The sequence below is a fragment of the Ambystoma mexicanum genome, chromosome 1p, assembly GCF_040938575.1.
Source record: "Ambystoma mexicanum isolate Mex_15411 chromosome 1p, UKY_AmexF1_1, whole genome shotgun sequence".
Lineage (NCBI taxonomy): Eukaryota > Metazoa > Chordata > Amphibia > Caudata > Ambystomatidae > Ambystoma > Ambystoma mexicanum.
This window is the reverse complement of record NC_090921.1, coordinates 353,535,246-353,561,597: the sequence shown is the minus strand read 5'-3', so window position 1 is coordinate 353,561,597 and position 26,352 is coordinate 353,535,246. Positions and strand designations below refer to the sequence as shown.

General features: G+C 48.6%; 1 protein-coding gene across 1 annotated transcript in view; it reads right to left on the bottom strand.

Moving 5' to 3' along the window:
* The window catches only part of LOC138482856 (sodium/iodide cotransporter-like), a 570,535-nt gene that overhangs the window by 230,989 nt on the left and 313,194 nt on the right, over window positions 1-26,352 (bottom strand). The window contains exons 10-11 of the mRNA XM_069613845.1: window positions 22,740-22,810; window positions 7,782-7,868 (exon numbers count right to left, since the gene is read on the bottom strand). Coding sequence (XP_069469946.1) covers window positions 7,782-7,868; window positions 22,740-22,810 — 158 coding nt within the window. The remainder of the gene's footprint in view (window positions 1-7,781; window positions 7,869-22,739; window positions 22,811-26,352) is intronic.

Genomic DNA, 26,352 nt, shown 5'->3' with positions numbered 1-26,352 from the left:
TCGCTCATTCAATGTCTTTGTCTTTTTTCCCCATAGGGGCCGGGGTCCGGAGATGCCAGGAAGCGGCAGGACCCGAAATGCAGTGGGAATAATCCAACAGGTAAGACTTAAAAGGAAACTGAGCTTTCCTTATTCCTTTTCTCCCTCTCACCTTTGTTCTTGTCTTTTTTCCTCTAGGCGCCGGGGCGTAGCTGAATCCGGAAGATCGCTGCTGAAGATGGAAGCGCCTTGCAAAGGTGAGTAAAATGCAGCGCTGCAGCGATCGAAATGAAATGCCTTTAAAATGATGTCTTCCTTTTCAGGGCCGTTGGAGAAATGATTCCGGGATGCAGATTTAGCAGGTAAGGGCTTTTCTTCTCCTATTCTCTTCCTTTCTCCCCTCCTTAGAGGTAGGCATCATGACACTCGTATCACGACAGCGTTCCGATGCACAACTTTGTTTAACATCACAGGGTTCAGATCAGGACGTAGATCTGAGGAACCGCAAGGGGGGGTTACAGGGGGATGACGGAATGGCAATGTAAGCCTACGTGCAATCTACTAAGTAATACAACAGTGTTTCTGTGAATGTGGGACTTCCACGGTATGGACAATGCAGACAGGTAGTACACCAAATGAACATGTAACAGTATTATAAGCAATACTAGTGAGAGACAATGAATACATCAGAGCTTTTTGATAATTGAGACTATCTAGCATACATTTCTGCATATCAACGCTAAATAGTTTGGGCAAGTCCCAGGGTCCATCATATAATTCTGTGTCCAGTACCATGTCCAACTTCGCGGTCACGGTGGCTGAGATCGGCGGAGACTGCTGAAAGAGGCCTTGAGTGTAGGCCGGCTTCACCTGCCGGCACTGGGGGTTGGCTGCTTCAAATGGGGACACCAGCCAATCATGGTGCTGCAGGCCCAGGGGGTGTGCAGTCATAATGTCGACATCAATAATGTCGACAGTCAAAATGTCGACAAATTAATGTCGAAAAACAATAATGTCGACAAACAAAAATGTCGACATTTTTCGATATTTTTTCGAAATTTAATTTAGTGTATGCATAAATAAATAAATAAATATATATATGATGTGTTGAGTATGAGGGGTGGTTGGGGGGGTGTGGGGGGGTGGCAGGGGGGTGTTTGGTGAGAGGGGGTTGGGGGGGGACCCCCCCATAGTAAATACAATTTTTATTTATTTAATTATTGAATAAATAAATAAATAAATAATTGGTATGTGTTGAGTATGAGGGGTGAAAGGGTGGTTGGGGGGGTGTGGGGGGGTGGCAGGGGGGTGTTGGGTGTTGGGTGAGGGGGGGTTGGGGGGGGGACCCCCCCCCCATAGTAAATGATCCTTTTTTAGGTTATTTATTTATTGAATAAATAAATAAATAAATAATTGGTATGTGTTGAGTATGAGGGGTGAAAGGGTGGTTGGGAGGTGTGGGGGGGGGTGTTGGGTGAGGTGTTGATAGTTTTAAGGGTTTATAGTCATAATGTCAAAAAAAAATGTCGACATTTTTTTTTCGAAAAAATGACTTTTTACATTATAAGTATAGGATGTCGACATTATTATTTTCGACATTTTTTTTTCGACATTTTTGTCTGTCGACATTTTTTTTTCGACATTATGACTATAAACCGGCCCAGGGCAGCCTGGGAGCCAGGTGTGCACCGAGACACAGTGGCGGCCATCTTTGAAGTTGCTGCTGGGCCTTTGAATTCTGTGTTTCTTGCAGTGTTGATGGGGTTGCAGATCTCCCCTTTAGGAAGGGGGTCCTGTCTCATATTGAGACAGGCAGAGACTGCTGGAGACTTATCTGGTACTGAGAAGACGAGAGGAGTAGGAGTAATGCACACTTCATATGTGAAACACCACTCTAGTACTGGGACGAAGAAGAGGGGTATGCAGACATCCACTACTGAAGGTCAGGCATGTCCCAGTAATTGGATTTGTTATGGTCAGGCAATACCAGCCAACAACACGCACCTGAGGCTCCTTAACAAGGCTTAGGTGTATAAAAGGTGGATTCCAAGTCAATGTGGGGAGAGAGAGTTGCCTTGGTGGAATGAGACCAGGAGGTCAGGAGACTGGCAACAATCCCGGAGGACCTGAAAAACCCAAAGCGAGTGAGTCGCGTGGTGAGGGCAGGACCGGGAACTTGTGAAATTGAAGGAGGACATCTGGAGCTACCCAACAACTGAAAAACAGAAAGGCTGCAGGCTGCAGCCGTTCCGATCGCGGGCGTGTGCATAGAAGTGCCCGTCGAGGAAGTGTAGTCAAGGCGATCTGCTTCCTGCCGGGCAAGAAGGTGAGCGGGAGCAGCAGGAACAGCCATAGTGGAGACGCAAAGAGCTGCTGGGTTTCAGAGGACTCAGAAGCACTGGAGCGCTACCAGGGAACCGTAGGCAAGTACCGGTTCACAAAACTGTGTTAATATGAGCAATATTGAATATCGAACCGAACTGAAAATACTGTTTGCATGAAATTACGCAATACTGAATAGTGAACTGAACGAGAAGTACTGTTTGAATGAAAATATGCAATATTGGATCCCGAACGGAATGGAACATACTGTTTGTATTAAAACCAAGGCATATGAAATACCGAACACACATTGGAAAATAAACTGACAAGGAATGTCAGACTGAGCGAAAGCAGCACCGTGAACAGGACTAAAGCTAATAGGTTGACAAACCAATGTGGAGAAGACTTGTAAGTTTATGGGAGAAGCAAAAGACTGTGTTGGGTGAACCGTGTGGTCTTGCAACAGCGCCTAGACCTGGGAGTTCCGCACTGTGAAGTTCACAGACACTGAAAATCGAGTCAAGGAGAAGCACAGGGCTCCTGGTTGAGTGGCCTATGATGGGCGGACGGTGCGGTCTGACAACTGCGCCTAGACTAGGGACCCCTAAATGATGACAAGCAAGATACTTTGTGAAGAAACCACAGAGAATTGAGAATTGAATGCTAAAGCAAGCTAGAAGGCAGGTCAAATGGACCTATTATTTTCTTACAAGGAACATTGAGCAAATACAAGTCATATGCGTACTACAGTGCAATCTTGGGGAAGGGAATCCTGAGAACCTAAAGAACTGAGAAATGCTGTCTTAGGGAAGGGAACCTTCAGACCACTCTTTTTGTGTGAACTGTGCTACATTAAACTTGGGGAAGGGAACCTCAAGACTTGGCAGAACATTGGTAAGACAAGCAGCTATTGGAACAGTATTGAACTTGTCAAAGAACCTAGGCTGAAAATAGCTTAGACTTTACTTTCAAACACCATCTTGTTGGCTAGGAAGAAACCACGCCATGTTTCTTTCTAGATGTGAGGGCAAGCATAGGCTTTGACACATACAGACTTTTGATTTGCAGTTACAGACACAGACTTGCCTTCATTTTCTTTAGGAAGAGAAATTCCCACCACAGTAGTGTGAAGGTCAGGATAGATTGTTTGTACACATGGACAGCATTTGATTTATAACATCCTGACAAAAAAAGATCCTTAGTTTTGTTTTTTAGGTACGGAAACTCCCTTTTATAATATGGTCAGAGAGGCATTTTCCCAACCCGTTGAAGATGAATAAAAGTTTATAACCAAAACATGACACCTTTGTGTCTGGCTTTCATTCCTGACCCATCACACCAGGCATCCAATGAAAAGAACTGCACTCTACAGATCTTCTCCTGAAAGTTCAAAAACTCAATGGGCCTCATTCCGAGTGGGGCGGTAAGGGATACCGGGCACCGGTAAGGAGACCGCTGCTGGTTAATTCCTTACCGCCCTACTACGAGTTCCATTAGCGTGTCCCTCCTTTAATGCCTAGTTTTTACCAGGCGCTATGGACGGGACCCGTTAAGGGAATTCAGAGCCAATAGCGGTACCGCAAATTGCGGTACCATTATTAGCTACTTCCCCATTCCCATTGAGCCCTAAGGGGGCTCAAATGGGAATGGGGAATGTTTTTTTCAATGGGGACTTACCGGTCCCGCAAAGGTCAGACTACACCGGTAAGTACCCATAGAACGAGACCGGTGCCGGTACCGTTATTGGAGGCAGACATGGCAAATCTCGGAATGAGGCCCAATGTATGCCAGTAGAGGGAATAGGAGATTTTCATGTACTGCTACAACTCTGTGGAGCAGTCTTCTTAACTGAATTTTACAGGCTGTCTAACACCAACATTCCATTCAGAAATACACTTAAAACCTGGCTCTTTATCTTCATTTTATGTTTATCCTCTGCTACCTCGTCTCTTCCTTCAAGATTCCATCAGAAAATGGTTTGCCCTTTCTTCTCTTCTAGTTTTGCTCTGAACATCCTCCGGACTTCCCCCACTCCCTGGGTTGCTCACACTCTTTGGTCCACCTTAGGTCACTGAAGGGTCTTGCAACAATTAATTTTGGGGTGTGCCCTATAGAAGTCATTATGAATACAGAAATATTTGTACTTATGTTTACAAAGTCTATAAAAAAAACCCTGTTTGTACAGCTCTGTTGTTTCACAGGAAGTTATGTTATGTTGTTTTATACAGCGCATCATTACCACCACTGGGACAGTCTCCAGGTGCTCACGTGGCTGTGCAAGAAAGAGGGCCGGGTGTGTTAGTAAGGTAGAATGAAAGAATAGGTTCAGAACCAGGAGAAACTGGCGTCTGTGTGTGTTTTCTTGCGTGAATTAGTTGTGTGACCTGTAGTATCCATAAGGATAATGCCTTTGGTTATGTACTAGTGTTATGTTGGGTGTGGGTTTGTGTGTTTCATGTGCAGTTTGGATGGTAGTATAATCGTATTGAACTGGCTTGTTGTATCCGTAAGGGAAAGGTCCAGTGTCGTGGCTGTTTGTTGCATGCAGGAGACTGTTATGTTTAGTGCTTTTCATGTGTAGTCCGGCTGGGGTTTATGGTTGTATACACTGGCTTGTTCTGTCCATAAGGGTAAGGCTCAGTGCCTGTGATGTTTTATTGTTGCTAATGTTAGTTAAGTTTGGTGTGTGTTTGTGTACTTTGGCTAGCCCATAGGCGTGTATGGTATTGTGAGTTATGTAGGAGGGGAGCAGGAGCAGGATGGTTAGTTAGTATGTTGGTTACTCACAAAATTCTTCCAAGTATGTCCTCAGAGCTCATCCAGCTGCAACTCAGTGGTACCCTCCAAGTCCTCCAGCTGTGATACACAGGATGCCCCCGCCACCTCTCTAAGTTCAGATCACTATTTCCTCCCACAAGTTCCTCTGAGTGCAACACATTGGCTACTCCCATTAGTTCCTATTTGCGCAGCCAAAATTATTAGATACAATTGTGCTTCTGGGTGTTGTAAGATTAACAGCTAAAGTGACACATGGCTAATCATCACAAACCATCTTGAAGTGATGCATGGCTTATCTGCCCAAGCTATCTAAAGTGATGCATGGTTAGTCTACATAATTCTATCTAATGTGGTACATGGGTATGCACTAGATAAAACTCAATACATGCAATATACCTTAAATAACAATACTGGAATATAGTTCTCTGCATTCGCTTTAGGTATTGTCTATGGGAAAAAATCACTTTTTTTTTAGGAAATTCTGCAGGTTGTTTTGATCTTTACTTTCTGCCAGTTCGTTTCAGTTCGATCAGCCCCCCACCCACGTTACATAATATAGGTATTTTATATTTCTATACCAATGGACAGGTCATCTGGTCCTACATACATTACCAGAGTCATGTTCCAGACTACCATAACTGTAATGTGCCATGCTTCTGAAGCCAGAACTCTTGGAGTCTTATTTGACTCCTCTCTTTCCTTCCTTCCTCACGTTCAGGACCTTGTCAAAAACGCCCATTTTCAACTTCACCTCCTCAAATGAAGTCTTCCTTTCCTCACTTTCACCCAGAAGCTCAATGTCTCTAGATCTCTGATACTCTCTAGGCTAGACTACTGCAATAGCCTTTTTCTTAATTTACCCTCTTCCTCTATATGTCCCCTCCAACCAGAATAGGGCTGAAAGACTTATCCTTGGCCTCTAGCCAGGGGACCGCATATCTCCAGCCCTAAAATCTCTCAACTGGCTCCCGGTTGCTGTACGGATCAAAAAACCCTCTGCATCATCCATAAGGTTGTCTGGGGCAGGGGATCACACTATCTACAACTTGCTTTCACCAAATACTCTCCCTACAGATTGTTACGCTCCTCCGGCACCAGCTCCCTGTGTGTCAAGTGCTTTGCTAAACAGCGTGCTGGTGGCCAATCTCTTTCCTCTGCAAGCTGCTCCTATGGAACAGCCTCTCCCTTCCTCTTCGTCTTAAACTGGATCTTCTCAAATTCTGAACGCTACTCAAGACTTCCCTTCCTCCCTACTCTGCAAAACCCCACAGTTGCTGAGATTAGTGACCAGGGCCCTTATGCGTCCTCTTGGGTCCTGGCCTCCCACCTCCAATCGCCTTTAGCCTCTGCCCGCTCCCATCACTTGTCTTGGCACCCTTTGTCCTATGCCACCACAGGCCTGCACTACATATTTATTGGCAGCTGATCACTTTCACCAAGGCACTTACAGCTGCTCTATCCCTAGAACTTCCCTCTTGGTACACCTAGCACTTACCCACCGCCGCCCCACTCCCTCATACCTTCTCTCTCTCTGTATGCTCCCAATGCTCACAAGGCCTAGTAGGTCTGCCTCTATTTTTCATTATAATATTTGATTTTCATTCTCTTGTTCCCTCCCTGTTGCCCTGTGGGTGCTTTTAAACACAATTTACAGAATGCACAAAATATTTATAAAATAAATAACAACTCCTGCGCCTAGAGGTAACCAGGAAGAGCCATGCACAACCTTTGACCACTTCCTATTTCCATGCTGGAAGCTTCAGGTGTCCCTTATTCACTTCCTGCATATGTGCCCCCTAAACAGAGATATTTGCAAGAGGACCTTGAATCCACATCTGTAAGAGGCAAGCACCAATCATCTTCTTGTGGCTTTGGATTGGCCCACAGTCTAGTCTACCCTGTCCGGCAGTTATGTTTGAATTGGCTAGCTACTTGTGGACAGCTTGGACGTGAAGAATTCTCATTCCCCCGCTACGTGAAGCGTTGAAAGGACTGCGAGGCAGACTATACAGATGGTTGAATGTTTATATCCTCTTCCCACAGAAAGATGCTCTTACAAACGTTGATATATTCCAAGGCGACTGATTGATCATGCTTAAGGAAGTAGCATCCCTTTCCTTCTTATTAAGGTTTTATACAGTTCGTAAATCAATCAAACTAGCTTTAGGATTGAAAGCTTATTAACTGATGGATTTTTAACGAATTGTGATTTTACATTTTGTGTATCTTTGCAATTTTTGTAATTGTAGCCACTCATGCTTAAATTAATTTCTTATGGTTCAACTGGCACAAGCACTGTTCACAGAAAGAACTTACTGACTGGCTGGCTGATGCATTGGACACCAACATGCAAATGCCTAAAGTCAATCTGAATTCCACTTACAGTGATCCTTACTTCAGACATCTGACCTGCAGAACAGTACATTCACATCAAGCAGTCCATAGTTCCTTTCTTTTTCAGTGTTCTGATTGGTCATTCTGCAATTTGTTGCATAATAGGGATCATATATATTTTGTGTAAAAAAATTTAAGAATCCAAATGTACAATGTTTGTGAGCTTTGCTATCCTCCCTCTTTACTCTTGGCCCAGTCGATTGACCACCCAATGCTATCCTGTGCACACCTTTCCTCAGCTGAATGAGGGACTACTTCCTGCCTGCTTCTAGTATGCTTAAAATCAGTGGTAGAGAGTGATGACTTACCGGAGTGTTGCAAGCTGGTATGAACATACCCAAGGCGAAGACTCCAAGCAGGGGTCCGCTCATCACCCCCATGATCGTAAAGGAGCCCTGTAGGAGAGAATGGTGTACAGATTCAGAGAGGTTGGAAGAGTGTGTGCCTGTGCTATAGCGTATGAGTACAACACAGTTAGAACCCTGGGATACCGTCGCAGTTGCACAGAGGGTGATGGCTTTCTGCAGGAAACTTTGAGACACTGGTCATGGAGGTCTTATTTTGCCTGACAGACCAGAGGTAAACAAATCTGAACAGAAATGTCAAAGCAGATAAATGGGTACAAATGAAGATTTCCTTTTATGTAGCATTTACAACCACAAACGTGCCATTTTGGAGTACATAAATAACAGCTACTATTGTTATCCCAACTCAGTGGTACTTCATGGTAATGAGGGTTTAGAGTTTACATCCATCTCTTGAGCAAATGGCAGGTGGACTTCATAGGGAACCATTTTAAACGCTGCCTAATGTCACGTCGTGATGTGGCAAGCCAGCGCCCTCCCACATCGTTATTATTATTATTATTATTATTATGTGGGTGGACCACTTTTGGGTCGGTTTGTGAAGGGAAGTGACATTGGGCTATTGAGGGGGGGATGGGAGAAGGGAAGGGGTTTTAGTTTCAGTTCTGTGCAGGACTTTAATAAAGAAGATTCTACCTGCTGCCGGTGTATGTGTCCGTTATTTGGGGCCTGCAGATGTCTCGCCGCATGAGGGGCGCATCCCAGTGAGTGTGACCCGCTCTACTCAACATTGGTGATGAGTACCCATGAGTACCCACAACAGACCTCTGCCCCATCGCACACCAGGCCTTCCTGCTGGAGCGCAGGCCAGCGGCCGACACACATGTGGTGCCAGAGTACGGGCTGTGTGTCCACCAGAGCTCTGCTTTGGAGGGAGCCTCCTCGCACGGACAGTGCGCTACATGCCTCCCTAGGGCTTCAAGGTACAGGCAAAGGAGGAAGAATCTCACCAGAAGGTCGGCACCATTTAAACACGCCCTTAAACGCTTGCGATGAGCTCCTCACCCCCAGCACTCACAGGATATGGGGAAAAGGTGAGAAATATTTCCGGAGGCCCGGCACCATTAACACTCATAGAACCTCCACCCACACAAGCTACTGCACACCTCATATGGGCACGTGGCACGGGCGGGTGCCCAAGAAGGTCTGTACTCACACCAGAGGCCTGGGAGGCGCATATAGGACTACAGCCTGAGCCTCAGGAAAAGCCAGAGGGGCAAATCACCCCAACAACATGGGTTACTTGATCCTCGCCAGGCACATTAGACAGCAAGGATGGGAAGGCCCTGTCATGCATCCCTCATGGAAGCTCTGGAACCTCTAGAGACACCAGTGATTGTTCCGTTCCATTTTCTGCCGTTGCTTCTAAACGGTATAGTTGTTTTTCCAAGATGGTCACCGTACTCTTATCCTGCTCTCAATGCGGCTGCCTGACGTGTTGCACCTTCGTTCCCACGTAGGCTAACGCTAATGAGTTTTCTTTCTTTGAGCTAAAGCTCTGCTGTCTTTTGACATCTCGTGGCTTCTTTCTGTTGCTGGGAATCCCTTAGCCTTTTGCCTGCCCGCTCTCCCTCTCATTTCCATGGCTCCCGTTTTCTTCGTTCCCTTGCCAGCTGTTTTCTGGCTTCCTACCTGTCTCTGGGTTTCGTCCCGGGTCTCAGTGGTCTTCCCACCTGGATCTCTCTGTCTTTTCCTGGTTTTCCCTGGCTTTCTGGTCTCTCCCTCTCTCTCTCTCTCTCTCTCTCTAACTCCCTCTCTCTTTCTCTCTTTCTCTCTCTCTTTCTCTCTCTGTCTCTTCCGGCTTCGCCTCGTTCTTGGCGGCTTCCCCCAAGGCATCTCACTCAGTCCGTTCTTGCGGTCCTATCTCGCTGCATTCTGCCTGCCAATTGAAACCTTTGGCAGTTCTTGCCGTCTTGACTCCTGCAATCCTCTGCAGGTCTGTACTCTCCCGTGGAGCTTCGAACACTTGTTTATCTTTCGTACTCAACTGAACCTACATTTCTAAGGACGCCTTACTATCATTTTTCCAGATTACCATTCCATCATGAACATGGACCAATCAGGGTTTTTTAAGTCAGGAGGCTTTTTCCTTGCAGAGGGGCTTGCTCCCGGGGAACCCCGCTCGCAAGTTTTGACATCCAGAGAACGTGGCCTCCAGAGGAGCTCACCCCTATTTACACGAAAAGAAGACAAAGAAGAAGACGGAAAAGAAAGAGACATGCAGAAGGAAGAAGACAGACCCAAGAACAAGGTGAGGAACATGGTTGGGAAGAATCCTCAGAGTCTGATAGGCCCCTCCTCCAACATCCAGCCAGCAACTGGTATTCCTTGGAGCTACCAAGCCACATATCATGTCGGATGACGATGTTACATCGGCTCCATGTGTTAAAATCGCTGCAAAAATAGCCGTTTATACAAAACATCACAGCAAAAAGGCTGTGATTTTGCCGCCACAATCGATGTAAAGGATGTGGGGGCACCCCCGCAAACCGTGGACACATTATACCATTTAAAGGGAGTGGGGGACATCCCTGCAACCCCGCTCCCCTTAAATGATAGAAGGGGTACACCTTTATCAGGTCAAACCACAGCAGTTTTGCCACGATTTTTTGTATAGGTGACATTTTTGACGCAATTTTATTACTGCATACCGATACATCCACGTCAGGGGGAGGGCCATCGAGTCACATCCCCCTCTGATGGAGGCTCACAAGTGCTGCACCTGCCCCAAGTTTTTGACATACGTGACACCAGCAACCAGGACCCCAGATGGACGACATGGCTACGTGACTTCAAATTCTACGCAGGGGCCATAGGGCTCAATGAAGACACGCTCCTCAAAAACACACTGTCGATGGCAGTGGGACCAGCTGTCAGAGACATTGCAGGCAAATTAATCAACCTCAACACTGCATCCTACCAAGACCTGCACACCAAGCTATCAGAATACTTTACACACCATACAAACATCGACTATGAAAGGCATATTTTTCACACTAAACGCCAGGACAAAGAAGAATCCCTAGAGAACTTAGTGATGCGACTGAGAATCAAACTAAAACACTGCGAATTTCATCGATACTCAAACAAAGAAGCCCTATGGTTCCAGGGCATAGCGAAAGAAACTCCTGCAAAAACAGTGGTCGTTGGAAGAGATTCTGGCATTAGCACGCATGGAAGCGGCAGTTGAATCCCAGTTGGACAGCTTGGGCAAAGTCACGCTGCAGCCAAAGGTCCCTGAACCAGATGACATCAACAAACTTTTCAATGCGCCGACCAGATGTGCAGACAACACATGCTACAGATGTGGATATGAATATCGGCTCACAAAGGGGGCGCTAGCGAGCCGAGCAAGATGGCGGCTTCTCAGGGAGCTCCGTGTGGCTCAGAATTAATCCTGTTTCATCCAGTCTTCTGTGGGGCCTACTTCACCGCTGACCACGCCAATTTGCTGCCCGAAGCCGAGCTGCACGCTCGGATGCTTTCCTGAGCTCGAAACTCCTAATATTACCGGAGATACAGGCGCTTTTCTGCGGCCCGCAGATCGTAGTGTGCCACCGCCCGCGAGGTTCCGTGCACTCGGACTGTACCCTGAGGAACCCAGATAGTCTTCGCTTCCCCCCTGCCCTGACCGCGACAAATCCTGCAGCTTATCTGGGATCCCTGGTGATCGGCAAAATTCCGACCGAAATAGGAGCTTCGGAGCCCCAGAACCCGGCTCCCGGACGTGGGGCCTGAGACTAGTGAAGTGGCCCAGCGGAGTTACAGGCACCCGCGCTTGGGCTCGGCGCCGGGTATAGTGGAGGCTAGCGGAGTCGGAGAAACCCCCGCCTAACTGGGTGTGTATCACTGCCCCCCCCCCAGCGTGGGGCTGAGACCATGCTGGCGAGCCAATCCGGCGACTGCTGTGCGTGCTGAGAGTCGACGGCGAACAGACACTGAAGAAGCAGACTTCGAGAGGACAGGGCGGTGAGATGCCGGACTGCGACACTCCCCCCCGGGCCCGCCCAGACCTCATTGCAAGCTTGCCCCTGGCGGCGGATGGTGCCCGCCCGCGGCGCTACTTGGAGGAGTGAATGGCTGCAGGGACACGGTGAGCCCCGGCAGGGCAGCTTATAAAGTTAGCAGAACAGAACAGGGTTAAGGCGCACGCAACATAGACTTGGTTGTTCCCGTGATGGGCCATTAGCGCCGCCGGCATTCTTCACCACTCGCTGCAGCTACATACCATTGCTCCCGGAGGAGGCGGGTTGACGTGCGCACCCTCCGTGCGCGAATGGACTAGCGCCATATCACATATCATATCAGGGCGCAGCTACCGTGAGAGGCCTCACCTCGATATTTGCATAACAACTCTACGCCGGGGTGTGTGCGGGGTGGCCCGGGGTCACTCTCCTGGAGTCCTGCTGATACATCCCCACCTCCCCGGCCCTACTAGCGACGGGCAACCTCGCTGATTCCTGGAACACCCTGCGTCCAACCGCGCCCAGCCGCCCCAGTTGCAAGAACCTCCTGCTACATGACAGCGAGATCAGCAATTACGCACCACATCCCAAGCACCACTAAAGTCCCGAAGTGTGGGCCCTGACTCAACAGAGTTGGGCGCCAACCACGCTCACTGCCAGGAGAACGTGCCTCGAACGGTCACGGATCATGGGGAAGAACGACAAGACACAGAAAAAACTTTTGAGGCCAGCTCCTCTGCTAGGCCATCAAAAACCACGAGTAGACCTGTGTCCCCGGCTATGGACGGAGAACCTTCCGTTGGCCAGATCCCTGGCCTCGACATCAAAGAAATCCTTCTGGATCTTAAAGCCAGGATAGGTGACCTAGGAAGCAAATTGGACAACTTGTCGTCCAAAGTGGATCATATCTAGCACTGCCTGGACCAACACGCTGAGAGGCCGGACAATATCGAGCAACGTGTGTCCGATCTGGATGATGGATCGGCATCCCTGACCACTAGGGTCTCCGCGCTGGAATCCCAGGTGAAAAGCATTGCTGCTAAAAACGAAGATTTGGAGGGCCATTCCCGCAGGAACATCATTAGAATTATCGGAGTCAGGGAGCAACAACTTCAGTGCAAGATGGAGGACCATGTTGAGCGTATCTGTTCTGAACTGTTCGGCCCGGAAGTTCTCTCACAACTATTCATCGTGGAAAGAGCCCACAGAATTCCTGCAGCTAGACCTATCCCAGGAGCGAATCCATGTCTAATCATTGCTAGACTACTCAATTTCAAAGATCGAGATGCAATACTCAAAGCGGCCAGAGAGAAAGGGAACCTCCAATTTGATGGTGACCCCATCCAGTTCTTCCCAGATTTCTCACCTTTAGTTCAAGCACAGAGGCGTTCTTTCACATCAATCAAACTGAGACTACAAGACAATCATATACTCTACTCCATGCTGTTTCCTGCCAAACTCCGTATTCAGCACGACGGGAGAGCCCACTTCTTCTCCACGCCAGAGAAGGCAGCTGAATATCTTGATCGGGCTGGCTGTAGATCTGCTCCCATCAACCAGAATCCACGACGCGAGGAGCGTAGGCAGAGGGACCCACCATAAGCTTCTAAACTCGGCAAGATGCAGCGAAAAGGACCTCTCAGATGTCATCGGCATCCACTATTCACCACAGAACCTCATAACTAACTTTTTCTGAGCCACATTGCCTCTTGCGTGGCGTCTAGCGCCCTAAGCACAGCACTGTTTGTAGTTCAAATGTTATAGGTGGGTACACCGTGGGCAGGTTGGGGGTTGCCCGCGCTGGGGAGGGTTGCAAAAGTTACTCAGTTACCTCAACTAGCTCTGTTCCTTCAGGTGGGCCAGTTTGGGGATACCCACCCACAGGAGGGTTATGTTTTCGGCATGTTGGGGTTAGCCCGTAGTTCAGGGCCCCTGAAGTTAAGGGGTAAGTTAAGCGCCACCGGACCCCGACTGCCCAGCTCCTCGCCTGCTCCCGGCCCACCGCCAGACCCACCATCGCACCAGGGCTCACATCCTGTGAGCGAAGACCCCGGCGTAAGCAGATCACCGTAGCCCAGGAAACCAGAAATGCGGTTCAATATGAAATTTAAGTCGCCCCATTCAAGGTGCTAACGTGGAACATAAGAGGCGGCAACATCCCGGCTAAATCCCGGTAAATTATGCACTATCTGCGACGTCACGAAGTGGACGTGGCATTGATTCAAGAGACTCATTTTACTCAGGGGAATGACCACCAGTGGGCCAAAAGCTGGGGTTGCCAGAGATACTTCTCATCTTACTCCACATACTCGAGAGGAGTCGCTATCCTTATACACAAGCGGCTCAGCTTCCGGCTACTACATTTGGCAAAAGACAATGAAGGCAGAGCACTATTGGTGAGCGGCATCATTTCAGGTCAGAAAGTGACCTTTTTTAACTCCTATGCTCCCAATACAGATGGCCCCGACAATTTTAGCTGGGTATTCACACAGCTTTCTTCGCTCAATCCAGCAACAATCGTATGGGGCAGAGATATGAACACGGCAATGGATCCCTCGAGAGACAGATCGTCGACCACACAATATCCACCTTCTAAGGCTAGTCTTCAGATAAAAGAAATCTGTAAAGCGTTCAATCTACAGGACACGTGGAGAGTCTTTAACGGAGAACAGCGGGAGTACACCTTTCACTCTGCGGTCCACAATACAAGCTCCAGAATTGACTACTTTTTCACCTCAGCAAGCGGCCCACTGTCGTCCGGCCAGTGTTGCATCCATCCGAGAACGTTCTCGGACCACTCCCCACTCCTCCTTGTGCTCAAACCAGCTACCCCAACTCCGCCATTACAGCGTTGGCGCTTCAGACAGGGATCACTGCGAGATGAGGTCTTTGCATCCGAATTGAGGGAGGAGATAGATGTGTTTCTGAAGGCCAACCTGGGTTGGGTTCCTTCAGCTGGCACAATTTGGGAATCCCTCAAATGCTTCATCAGAGGGGTTTGCCTCGCTAAAGAAAATGGTATTCTCAAACTTATTAGGAGCGAGCTGACAAACAGCGAAATTAAACTAAAGCAACTCGAGATCCAGAATCCGAACAAAACCAACCCGGAGTCTGCGACCGCTCTGAGATCCGAGCTGCAGAAGTTCAACACGGCAGCGGAGCGCGAGGTTAAATTTCTAAACCGCCCCAGTCAAATCCGTCAATATGGAGAGGGCCAGAAACCAGGGGCTCTATTAGCAAATCTAATTAGGGCCGACAACAAGCAATCCCAAATCGATAGGATCAGAACAAAGCAAGGTGAGGAAGTCCACATTGATGAAATGATAGCGGAAGAATTTAGATCATTCTACCAAGACCTTTACAGCGCCAAGCTCCCAAAGGACTCAAACCTCCCTCTGCAATACCTAGAAGACACTGAACTCTATTGGGTCGAACATCATCTGCACGAACCCCTGAATGATCTGATTTCACAGGAAGAAATTAGAGCTGCGATAAAAACCCTGCCATCTTCCAAGGCACCGGGTCCGGATGGACTAACGGGCGAATTTTACAAAGCCTTTGGAGAAACCCTGGCTCCCCTCCTGGCTGCAGTATACGAGGAAGCACTGGAGCGTCGGTCTCTCCCTCACTCCCTCTGCGAGGCCAATGTCATTCTATTACATAAATAAGGAAAACCACCGGAAGAATGTGCCTCGTATCGCCCGATCTCTCTCCTTAATCTGGACAATAAAATTCTTGCCAAGATCCTAGCGACCAGATTGATGCCCCTGATGCCTGCATTGGTGTTGGCAGACCAAGCAGGTTTTATACCAGGACGCAATACGACTTTTGGGATCCGGAGAATGTTTGGAATCATCGAGGCATTAGACCCATCAGACCGGGCAGTTGCGGTCCTGTTGGACGCAGAAAAGGCGTTTGATTCGGTGGAATGGCCGTTTATGTTCATGGTCCTCACCAGGATGGGGTTGGTGGCCCGTTTCATCAAACTCGTCTCCCTCCTGTACACCAACCCACAAGCTAATATCATAGTGGGCAGGGCAAAGTCAACCTCAATAAACTTACAGCGGGGTACGCGTCAAGGGTGCCCTCTTTCGGCTCTAATATTCGCTCTGGTGATGGAGATACTAGCCTCCAATCTGCGGGAACTCCGTCAGCAGAGAGGTCTCATCATCGGCCCTCACAGGCTCATCGTATCCTTATACGCCGATGACGTGGCCCTATATATACGTGACCCGGAGGTTAACCTGAATCCGGTCATGCAGGAAGTCATCAAATTTGGGGCAGCCTCCGGATTGAAGATCAACCACTCGAAATCAGTGGTCCTCCCACTGACTCGAGGCACAAGACAGTTTGCCAATGACTTCGGTCTCACGTGGAGAACCGCTGGGGTCCGCTACCTGGGGATCCAGCTGTCACTAGACCATCAAGAGGTGTTCCGCGATAACTATGAAGAAGTGTTCAAGTCCCTCCACAACAAAGTCTCGCGCTGGAAGAAGCTCCCACTGACACTCTGGGGCAGAACCTCCTTAGTCAAAATGGTAGTGTTGCCAAAACTACTGTACCTTTTCAATAATATTCCAATATCACTTCCGCATGTCTTCCTAAAAAAGCTCAAAGGCTTGGTCCTTGATTTACTTTGGGCTGGCAGACCAGCCAGAGTGGCGTACTCAATACTGACAATCCCCGTGTCCAGCGGCGGATTGGCCCTCCCCGACCTGGAGAAGTACCTCTGGGCAGCCCAAGCACAGTACCTTAGCCATTGGTATGCAACACACACAATTCGGCCTCATGTACAGGTGGAGAGGGCCCTGGCGACTCCCAACTTCCTGACGGCCGTGGTCTTCGCCCAGCTCCCGGTTCCCAATCGCACGATGAACGTGATGCTTTCAACATACAAGGTATGGAGGACTGTGGCAAAGAAGCTGGGGGTACAAACAAGGTACTCTCCCCTCCTGCCATTCAAATTTATTCCTGGAATCCCACTAACGGCAGAGAAAGTGTTTCACCAGTGGGTCGATAAGTTGCACATACAAGCTCTAGGGGACCTCTTCACGGAAGAGGGTTTTATGACACAAGATCAAGCCAAACAGAAAGGGGCTGACACTGCACTAGACGTGTTCCTCTACTTCCGAACTCGCCACACCCTGCAGACCCATCTGCCAGACTTCCCGCGTCAACCTCCTACCTGGCAATTGCTACATGATGTTATTCAAGCTCAGGGAGATAGCAGGTTGGTGTCCCAAATATAAAAGGCTCTGACCGCTGGAACACCCCCCGTCAATGCTGGGGCGAAAAGCAGATGGGAAAGAGGGCTAAACACAAAAATAACAGACGCAGATTAGAGTTACATTTTGAATCAGACTCAGAAAATTGCACTTAATTCCTGGCTCAAACTCATTCATTTCAATTTCCTCCACCAAACATACTACACACCGGAAAAAGCTAACAAACACCATCCCGAAGCCCAGGCAGAGTGCAAAAGATGCAGAACTATGTCCGCAAACTTTCTACATTTGGCATGGGAATGCCCTGAAGTAGTTCCCTTCTGGAACAGGGTGCTGGATACGACGTCGGCGGTCGTGGGAGAAGCTATAAAACCAAGAAGCACGGCAGCAATGCTGGGAATGACTAGACTGCTATCCGCCCCGTCGAGGAAACTGGTCGGAGTCCTACTAATGCTAGCCCGCAGGAGAGTCGCCATGGCATGGGGCCGTGGCCCCCCTCCGTCCTACTCTGCCTGGCGGAAGGACTTACTTTACTACCAAGATGTAGAGGCAGACTTCATTAAACTACTCCCTCAACATGCACGCCAGCCAGACATCTGGGGCCCGCTGATAACCTTTCTGATGAATGAAGAAGAAGTCTCCTCGACGGGAGCATCGGAGTCAGGCAATTTACCCTGAGGCAGTCTGGAATCAGGCCAGCGTCGCCTTGAACAGGGATGCAGTGAGGTGAACTATTGCTTACCAGTAACTCGGGCTAGACGCGGCAGGGGGGATTGGGAAGGGAACTCGGGGTGGGGAGACGGAACGGGTCCTAGTTGAAGGCGCAAAGTTAATGATCCTAATGTGGGTGTGTATTTGTTCGATGTGTTAAAAACCAAAAAATAAAGGTTTTAAAAAATGAATATCGGCTCACAGGTGAATGTCCTGTGCTATGTCAAAAATGCGCTGCATGTGGTGGGGACCACCAATGCACCCACTCACCCGGTCAGCAGGAAGCAGGAGAGTCCTCAGAGACTGAAAGAGGACAGCACCGTAAAGTCCTCACAAGAGTGGACCGGACAACGAACCACGATGGCAGCGTTGCGATGAGCGCGACCACAGAAAGCTTTACATGCAAGCGGAATACAGGCCGTCGGAAGGCTCCTGACGCAGTGTTCGCAGACACTATGTTCGCTACATTGAGATGAGGTCACCTTCCAGCAGTGAGTCACGCTCATCGGGTGAAGACCAGCGGATAAAGGGATACATCTGGGCTCGGAACAACAGCACTGAGGCGCAACACAGCCCGGTCCTTACGCGCAACATTAAAGACACACCACTGGAATTCCTAATAAACACTGGAGCTACGGTTAACATAATCAGCGAAGAGGCAAACAACACCCTCACAAAGACACCAAAGATCAAGAAGTCCACCATTGACATCTACCCATACGGTTCCACCACACCATTGCCATGCAAAGGCGTCATCTCTGCTGTGTGTACTCATAAGGCGATCCTGCTGCATGTTCTCAAGACGGAAGTGAACAGCGGCTGTTTACTCCGCTTCAAAACAGCAGTGGAGATGGGTTTAGTACACATTTTGTAGCATCTGATGGCTCATAGGTACTTTGCAAGACCAGAAGACATCGAAGCCCCATTCCCCAAGCTGTTTAAAGGACTAGGAAAGTTGAAAAATTGCAAAGTCCAGTTCCACATCAACCCGGAGGTCAAACCAGTTGTCCAGCACTATAGGGACCTACCCATTAATATCCAAAGGCAAGTCAACGAAGAAATCAGCAAACTCTACAAAAAGCAGCACGTTATCCAGCATGTGACAGGGCCCACCCGATGGGTATCCCCCATATTCCCCGTCCCGAAGAAATCTCTGGATGGCTCCATCAGGACATGTGGAGCGCGAATAAAACCATCGAGAGAGAACGGCACCAGGCACCCCGAATAACTGACAAGATCCACCTGGTGCATGGTGCCAAGTTCTTTTTGAAGTTGGAACTCACAAAAGGCTACCACCAGATTGCGCCTGAGTTACAATATATTACCACCTTCGTCACCAATATGGGTTTATTCCAATACAAATGGCTCAGCTTCAGCATCGGGTCTGCGGTGGAGATCTTCCAAGAAGAAATCCACAAGTTCATCCACCACGTCCCAAACTGCCTCAACTATTCGGACGACATACTTGTTTTTGGAAAATCGAAAGAGGAACATGATGCAGCCCTACATAAAGTCTGCTCAGCACTTGCGGTGGCGGGATTGACACTTGGAGTGAAATGCAAATATAGAAAAGGCTCGCTCAGATTCTTCAGCCACATATTTTCAGAGAAAGGCATGAGGCCGGACCCTGACAAGGCAGTGGCATTGAACACTGCTCAGCCACTGCAGAATGTGTCTGAACTGCACTCATTTCTGGGACTAGCGAGTTACTGCTCTAAATACTTGCAAGACTATGCCACAGTTAGCAACCCACTCCGCCTACTCACACGGAAGGAACAGCCTTTCGAATGGTTGACTGACTTCCAACGCGCTTTTGAAACCTCTCGGAGCAACATTTCCAATGCAGAGGACATGGCCTATTTTAACGCTGACAGGAAGCCGAAGTCGTCGTGGACGCCAGCCCAGTCGGCCCTGGCTCCATACTCACGCATCGGGACCCCTGGTACTGGAACGGCAAGTTTATAGTAGCCTACGCGAGCAGGAGCCTCACAACCATTGAACAGGCATAATCCCAGGCAGAGAAAGAGACCCTGGCAGTAGTGTGGGCCTGCAAATACTTTCATCTCTTCCTGTATGGGAAGGCGTTCACAGTCATCACCAACCATCAGGCTCTCCTGAAGATATTCAGCGACACCAAGGAAACAATGCCCCCAGAATAGCCAGGTGGGGCCGACGGATACAGGACTATACATTTGACATGTGCATTGCCCGGGCAAGGAAAGCAACACTGCCGACTACCTATCCAGGCATCCCACGGGTCCCCCACAAGTGGGCCCTTCCAACACGGATGCATGCATCAATTATGTCATTCATCACCTGCAACCTATACCAGTGGATTGGGCCACCCTAGGAAAATAATTGGAAAGCGACCCGGCACTTGTGATCGTGGCCCACTGCATCAAAACGGGGTAGACAGCGCACATCAAGTACCAAGCCAGACGGGAGCAGGAATCTGTGTAAGATGACATAAAATTGTTGCTGCTGGTGAAAGACGAACTGACACTGGTGGATGATCATATCATCCTGAAGGGCTGCAAGGTCATAATTCCAACATCGTTGCGTGAAAAGGCATTCAATGCAGGAGCACGAAGGCCACCGGGGGTAGTCTCAATAAAATACCTGCTACGTAAAAAGGTGTGGTTCCCCGAACTATATGCCCTAGTAGAGGATGTTGTCAGCAGGTGCAACATCTGCTCACTGGTGGCTCAACTGCCGCACCCCAACCCACTGCAAATGTCCCCACTCCCTGAAGGTACTCTGGGAAGAACTGGCTGTGGATTTCTTTGGGCCACTACGCAACGGAAAATACGTCTTGGTGCTGATCGAATCCACAGCAGCGACATGTGTTATCCCGGCACTAGACCGCATGCTACCAACCTGCGGGATATCTAAAGTGATAATGTCTGGCAATGGCCCACCGTTCACAAGCCACGACTTCGAGAACTTCACACACTACATGGGGTTCCAACACCGAAAGATAGCCTTAGCAGGCCCCAAACCAATGGCATTGTGGAACGCTTCATGGCCAACACCAAAAGAACCCTACTGACCAGCCAACCTAGACAACAAACCATTTGAGCAGGCACTGTATCAACTCCTGCGTGAATGTCACCACACAACTCTGCAGCACCACAGGAGGCAGCCCCTCCGACCTCATGTTTCATCGAGTTGTAAGAACGAGACTGCCCGAAAACCCCTGCTCCAACGCAGATTGCACCCCTAGAACAGCAGGTCCGACTTTGAGACCATGTACAAAAGCAACAAATTAAGGAGGGAGCAGACTCACAGCATGGAGCTAAGGAGTGTGAGATAGAACTGGGAGATCACATGGTGGTATACCAACCTAAAAGAAGTAAGGAAGACCCAACATTTGCGCCTGAACCACTGGTGGTAACAGCAAGAAAGGCACCATGATAACTGCCAGCGGAGAACACCAACGCTCCATAACTGGAAATTCCTCCCACTTTAAGAGACTTGCAGGCACCATGCCCCTGGAGTAGGAACGATTGTGTGCTAGTCCCTGGACCCAGTCTCGGATGATCCCTATCATGGAGATGGTGAGCAGTCCGAGAAAGAAGAGAGTAATGAAGGTGAGCGTGCCCCCACTCATTAAGTCCTTCTCCCCATGAGGCACCAAAGATGCTGCATAAAGCCTCAGAGACTAATCGGAGAGATGTGGTGAAATTGTTAGTAACGTAGCACATTAAAAAGGGGGGAGATGTCACGTTGTCATGTGGCAAGCCCGCGCCCTCCTGCATCGTTATGAGGGTGGCCCACATTTGGGCCGGTTTGTGAAGGTAAGTGACGTTGGGCTAGGGAGGGCATGGGATGGGAGAAGGGAAGGGGTTTTAGTTTCAGTTCTGTTCAGGACCTTAATAAAGAAGGTTCTACCTTCTGCCAGTTGTGTGTGTCCGTTATTTGAGGCCTGCAGCTGTCTCGCCACATGAGGCCTGCCTCCGAGTGAGCGTGGCCCGCTCTACTCGACACCTGCCATGTGTACATGGCATGCAATGTTTCCTCAATATGCACAGTGGAGTGCAAAAGGTGAGGTTAAAAAGGCTGAGTACGTGACCTTTGCCCTTCCTTTTTGCACTCCGCCGTGCAAATAACAGAAATGAAGCAGTGGGGACCCGCATACATGTAAGTCTACAGGTAACGGGTCCCGGCTGTCGATTTACATGGAACACCAACATGAGCCCCACTGGGTTTGCTTCCCATGAGAGTGAGGCATGAACGTTTCACAAAGTTCTGCACTGTGAGTTGAAAGGCATACAGTATGGGTGTGCTGAGTTAATTCATTGTACTCTTTTACCATGCACACATGCTGGAAGGTGTGATCAAAGTTGCATGGGTATGTGTGCATATGATTTGGGAAGTATCATGCTTATTGTTTGGTAAACCCACCACAAGAATGCCCTCGTCTGTACCGTATACCTTTCTCAGCAAAATATAACACATACTTTACAGTCATCACACACACACCCATGCTGGTAACACACCCAAGACATTGCACATTACAAATCCCAGCTGGCCTCTACATCATAGGAAAAGGATTCCATGATTAATATTGTGCAGAGAAAGTTTCTGTCCCAAATTGCATAAGAACTACTGCACATTAATACCCGAACATTCAACATTTGAAAACAGTGTATGGCTGCCATAACATGCAATGCAAAGAGACAAAACTAGACCGTGAGCGCAATTTCTTGTGCGTGTTTTGCAGATTTTCTTTTCTCAAAACGATGCTTATTGTATTCGTTTAACAATTAATTAATTGCACAATTCTTAAAACTTTCTTAAAGGTAGCATATGTAATAACCATATACTACGCGATCAGCAGAGACTCAGTGCCTGATTCACAAAATGTTTTTCAATACTATCTACCAATTGAAAAACGCGTTGCAAATCAGACCCTCGGTTTTGTTAGCCGGGGAGAGTCGTCATTGATTTTCATAACAGTGTATTAGCCCACACGTGGGCCTTGCCTGCCGTAAACTCACCTGCAGCACCCCACCTCCCAGCAGAGAGGACAACGCAGCCACAGTGATGCACATGCTGCCGTAAAGTAATGCTGAAAAAGAAGATAGAACATAAAATTACCTGACGGGTCTTGCAGGTGAGTGCGCGTGCCCAGTAGCCGTCTGACATTATGTGCAGGGTGGTTGGAATGTGCCACTCATCATTAACGTGCATGTTGGGGTGGGTCTTTCAAAATATATCACATCTTCAGATTCTTGGCGCTATTTGCCAACATTCAAAGTCTGGCGAATGTATACAAGGGAGTGGGAGATTGCGTTGTAAATAAACGTGTTTAGATACACAAATGCAATGAAGGCTATATAGTAAGTATTACCCTATACAACAAGGTAGAGGTTGGATGCCAGACATTAACTACAGTCAGCTGTCTTTGGACAGAAGAAAGAACCATATTTCCAACATGTTTTGTAGTTTCCTTTGGCCCTTATAGCTCGGCTTTCTTTGTTGCCTATCTGTACACGAAACCCTGGGGAGGCCTGCTGGGCTCGTCTCTTGTTTTTCATGAAATTTTGACCACACTGCTGGGCTTTGCGGCTCTACAGATGCTGTTTTATTTCCCTCTCAGTCCCTGCTGGACTTCGATTTCAGGAGGGGAGAGCAGCCCAAGGCCTAGTGAGTATGAGGCACCCCGAGAGTCGCACCTGGGTTGAGGTCCAAGGGTGAGGGTGGATGCAGATGTCTTTTTTTGGGTCTCCAAAGGGTTTGGCAAGGGGATTGAGCAGCAGAAGTCGACAGAGGACAGAGCGCTGAATGATGATGTGTGGATCGCAAACGCCCCTAGAGCCTTGAGGTCGCAGTGACTGTGGTCATGGTGTTATTCTCCATAGCTCATTAACATGTCTGCTATTCTGTGTTTAGAGTTTGGTGGTTCCCGTCGCTGAAGTTTGCAAACAACAAGGCTTTTTGCTGGTTCTGCTAGACTTCCCAGTCTCTTGGTGGAGCTGCTCCATGTTGCTGCAGTGGCAGCTTGAGAATTGCAGAGGGATTGAGTGACATTTTGTGGATTCTTTCCAGAGCACAGTTGACAGGTTGCCGGTGCTGTTGGGATAACCCGGTCCTTGACCCCCCAAATGGATGGAAGGAGCACTGCATGGAGATGAGTGGATAGCAGAGGCGCCCCTCCAAGGAGCTTTAAGGTCACAGTGAGTAGGGGAGGATAGGACTACTTTTACTGGGTTCCTTTCCATGTCTCATTTATGCTACCTCTATTTCTGGATTTGGGGTTTCCTAGTTCCCCATTCTCGGGTTTGCAGACATGGTATCTTGCAGAGTATGCTAGGCTTTCCTGTTGCTGCATGTGGGTACCGACATGGGTGCTGCACCATGTTGCATTAGTGTCAGGCAGTCATTGGGGTGAGCATATTTTGGCGGGACTGCCAGTATGGCGGGAAAACCTATCCCCCCAAAATGTTTTTTTTAATGTTGTTTCGGGTGATGCTGCCTCAATGTAAAGGTTTGGAAGGCGGGGTCTCTTCAAGGCTACACTCTATCCCGCTTGCACTCCAGTATTGTACCTACAGCTCTTTCAGCCAGTCACAGCTTGATGGCGTAGGGAAGCTGCTAAGGATCTCTCTAGAACACCATGCATGTGGACGGAGTTTCTTTGCAAATTAGTTTCTTTGCAGGTTTGTTTCTGCGCTGTCTGGTCTGCCTGAGTTTTTGAATGAACCTTTTTCACTGATTTCTATAGTAACCTTCCAAACACTAGCAGCTGAAAGTAATTGGTGAAGCGACCTTCCTACAGACAACGCTACTGTTTGAATCATATTCAGGTGTGTGGTGTCCAAGCTTGTTTTGTTACCTTTACCTGCTTTCAGAATTCTGTTTGACCTCAACAGATTGAGTTGGTTTCAGGCTTACAATATATTTGAAGGAATAGGTGACTGTAATGGGAACATGAATGTGAAGTAAAGTTCTTGGGGCCTCATAACAACCCTGGCGGAACGGGTTAATGGGCTCTGCAAAAGGAGTCGGACCCGTTAAGCCCGTTCCGCCACATTACGAGGTCCCCTCGCGGGACCCGGTAAGGATGCCTGGTAAAACCAGGTGTCGTTACCGGGTCCCGTGAGGGGAAGAGGGAGCAAACAACGGGCCAGTCGTAATCGGCCCATTGTTTGTTCCCTCTCCCATTCCCATTCAGCCCTATGAGGGCTGAATGGGAATGGGGAAGGTCCGGGCCTGGGTTCCTGGAGGGAGGAATTACTGGGCCCTCCAAAATCGGAATGGCCCAATAATTCCCCATTCTGGGAACCCGGACGCGATTTCGGCGGCAGGTCATTATGAGGCCCTTTGTTTCTGTTAAATAAAGTTTGTAGAATTACATTGGAATAGGAGGAAAAGGTCAATTTTAGTCACAATTGGGTTGCTGTGTTGGTAGAATCTGCATAGCATAATGGTAAAGCATTCGACGATGAGCCCCACAGTTGTAAGTACAATACCTGCCAAGGGCTAAACCTTGTGTGTGGCAATACTACTAATTTAAGGAAAGAAAAGAAAACATACAGCAGCAATGTAAAGATGCACTGTGATTTTCACCTATTAAATGAGGATTGTGGAGATGTCATGACCCTCTGAAAGTGTGGAGGCATAGAGATAACAGAGAGGTTGGCAGGACGGTCCCCTCTTTTTGGCTATGTCCTGGTGTGTGTCTTTGGGTCCTCAAAACCACTAAGGTGTGGGTGCTTGTTTGCACAGGATTACGCATAGGGCTAGGGCAATGATTCTGGTTTGGTTGAGCACTGATAGCCTCTGGGTCCATGGGACATGGTGTGTGTCGTTTGAACATGCTGCAGGAGATGGGCACAGAATGATATAGGTGCTGCATTCCCGCCTTCATGTTTTTTAGGCTATCGCCAGGTTTGGCGCCTCCTGGACCTTTTGTCGGGTACCAGCTCTGCATTGTTTCTTTGTAGGCCGTGGCAGCCCTCACAGGTGGGGTGCCCCTGCATTATTATGAGTACAGTGAGGTAGTTGGCATCACCTTGAGAGCTCTCTGGGTTCTGCCTTCTGCCCTTCTCCAGTTGCTGATGACAGTCTTGGGAGGAGATGTTCTCTCCCTCTCTCTCCCCGTTAGACTAATACACATTTCTTCCTGTCTGAATTGGAAAGGGTATCCATTGGTCGTACACGAAGCACCACGGTGGGGGTAGGGGCGCTGTGAATTTTAACTTCTAGCCTCTACCCTAGCAGGTGGGTTGGGCCTGCCTGGTTGCAGTACTGGGTGGGGTTCCGCCTTTAGGGCAATTTCCTGACCCTGCTCTTTTTACCTTCAGAGGTGTCCTTAGGTTGGAATGAGGAAGGAGAATGCTCTGAGTTTTTCTGAATCTCATCCCCCTCCATGGTGAGGAAAAGAGTTGACTGAGGATCATATTTGGGTTCCTATCTTTTACGTGCTGAAGGCTTATGGCCTGTTCTTTACAATGTGGTAGTGTCATTTTTCGAGCATTGGAACATAGTTGAGTGTGTTCTCTTTTAGTCCTCCAGCTGTTCTGCTAGTTGTAGTTATAAGTCTGATTCCATGTTGGGGAAGCAGTGATTGCCTCAGGGTTTGACCAGCATTACATGGTGGTTTTGAGG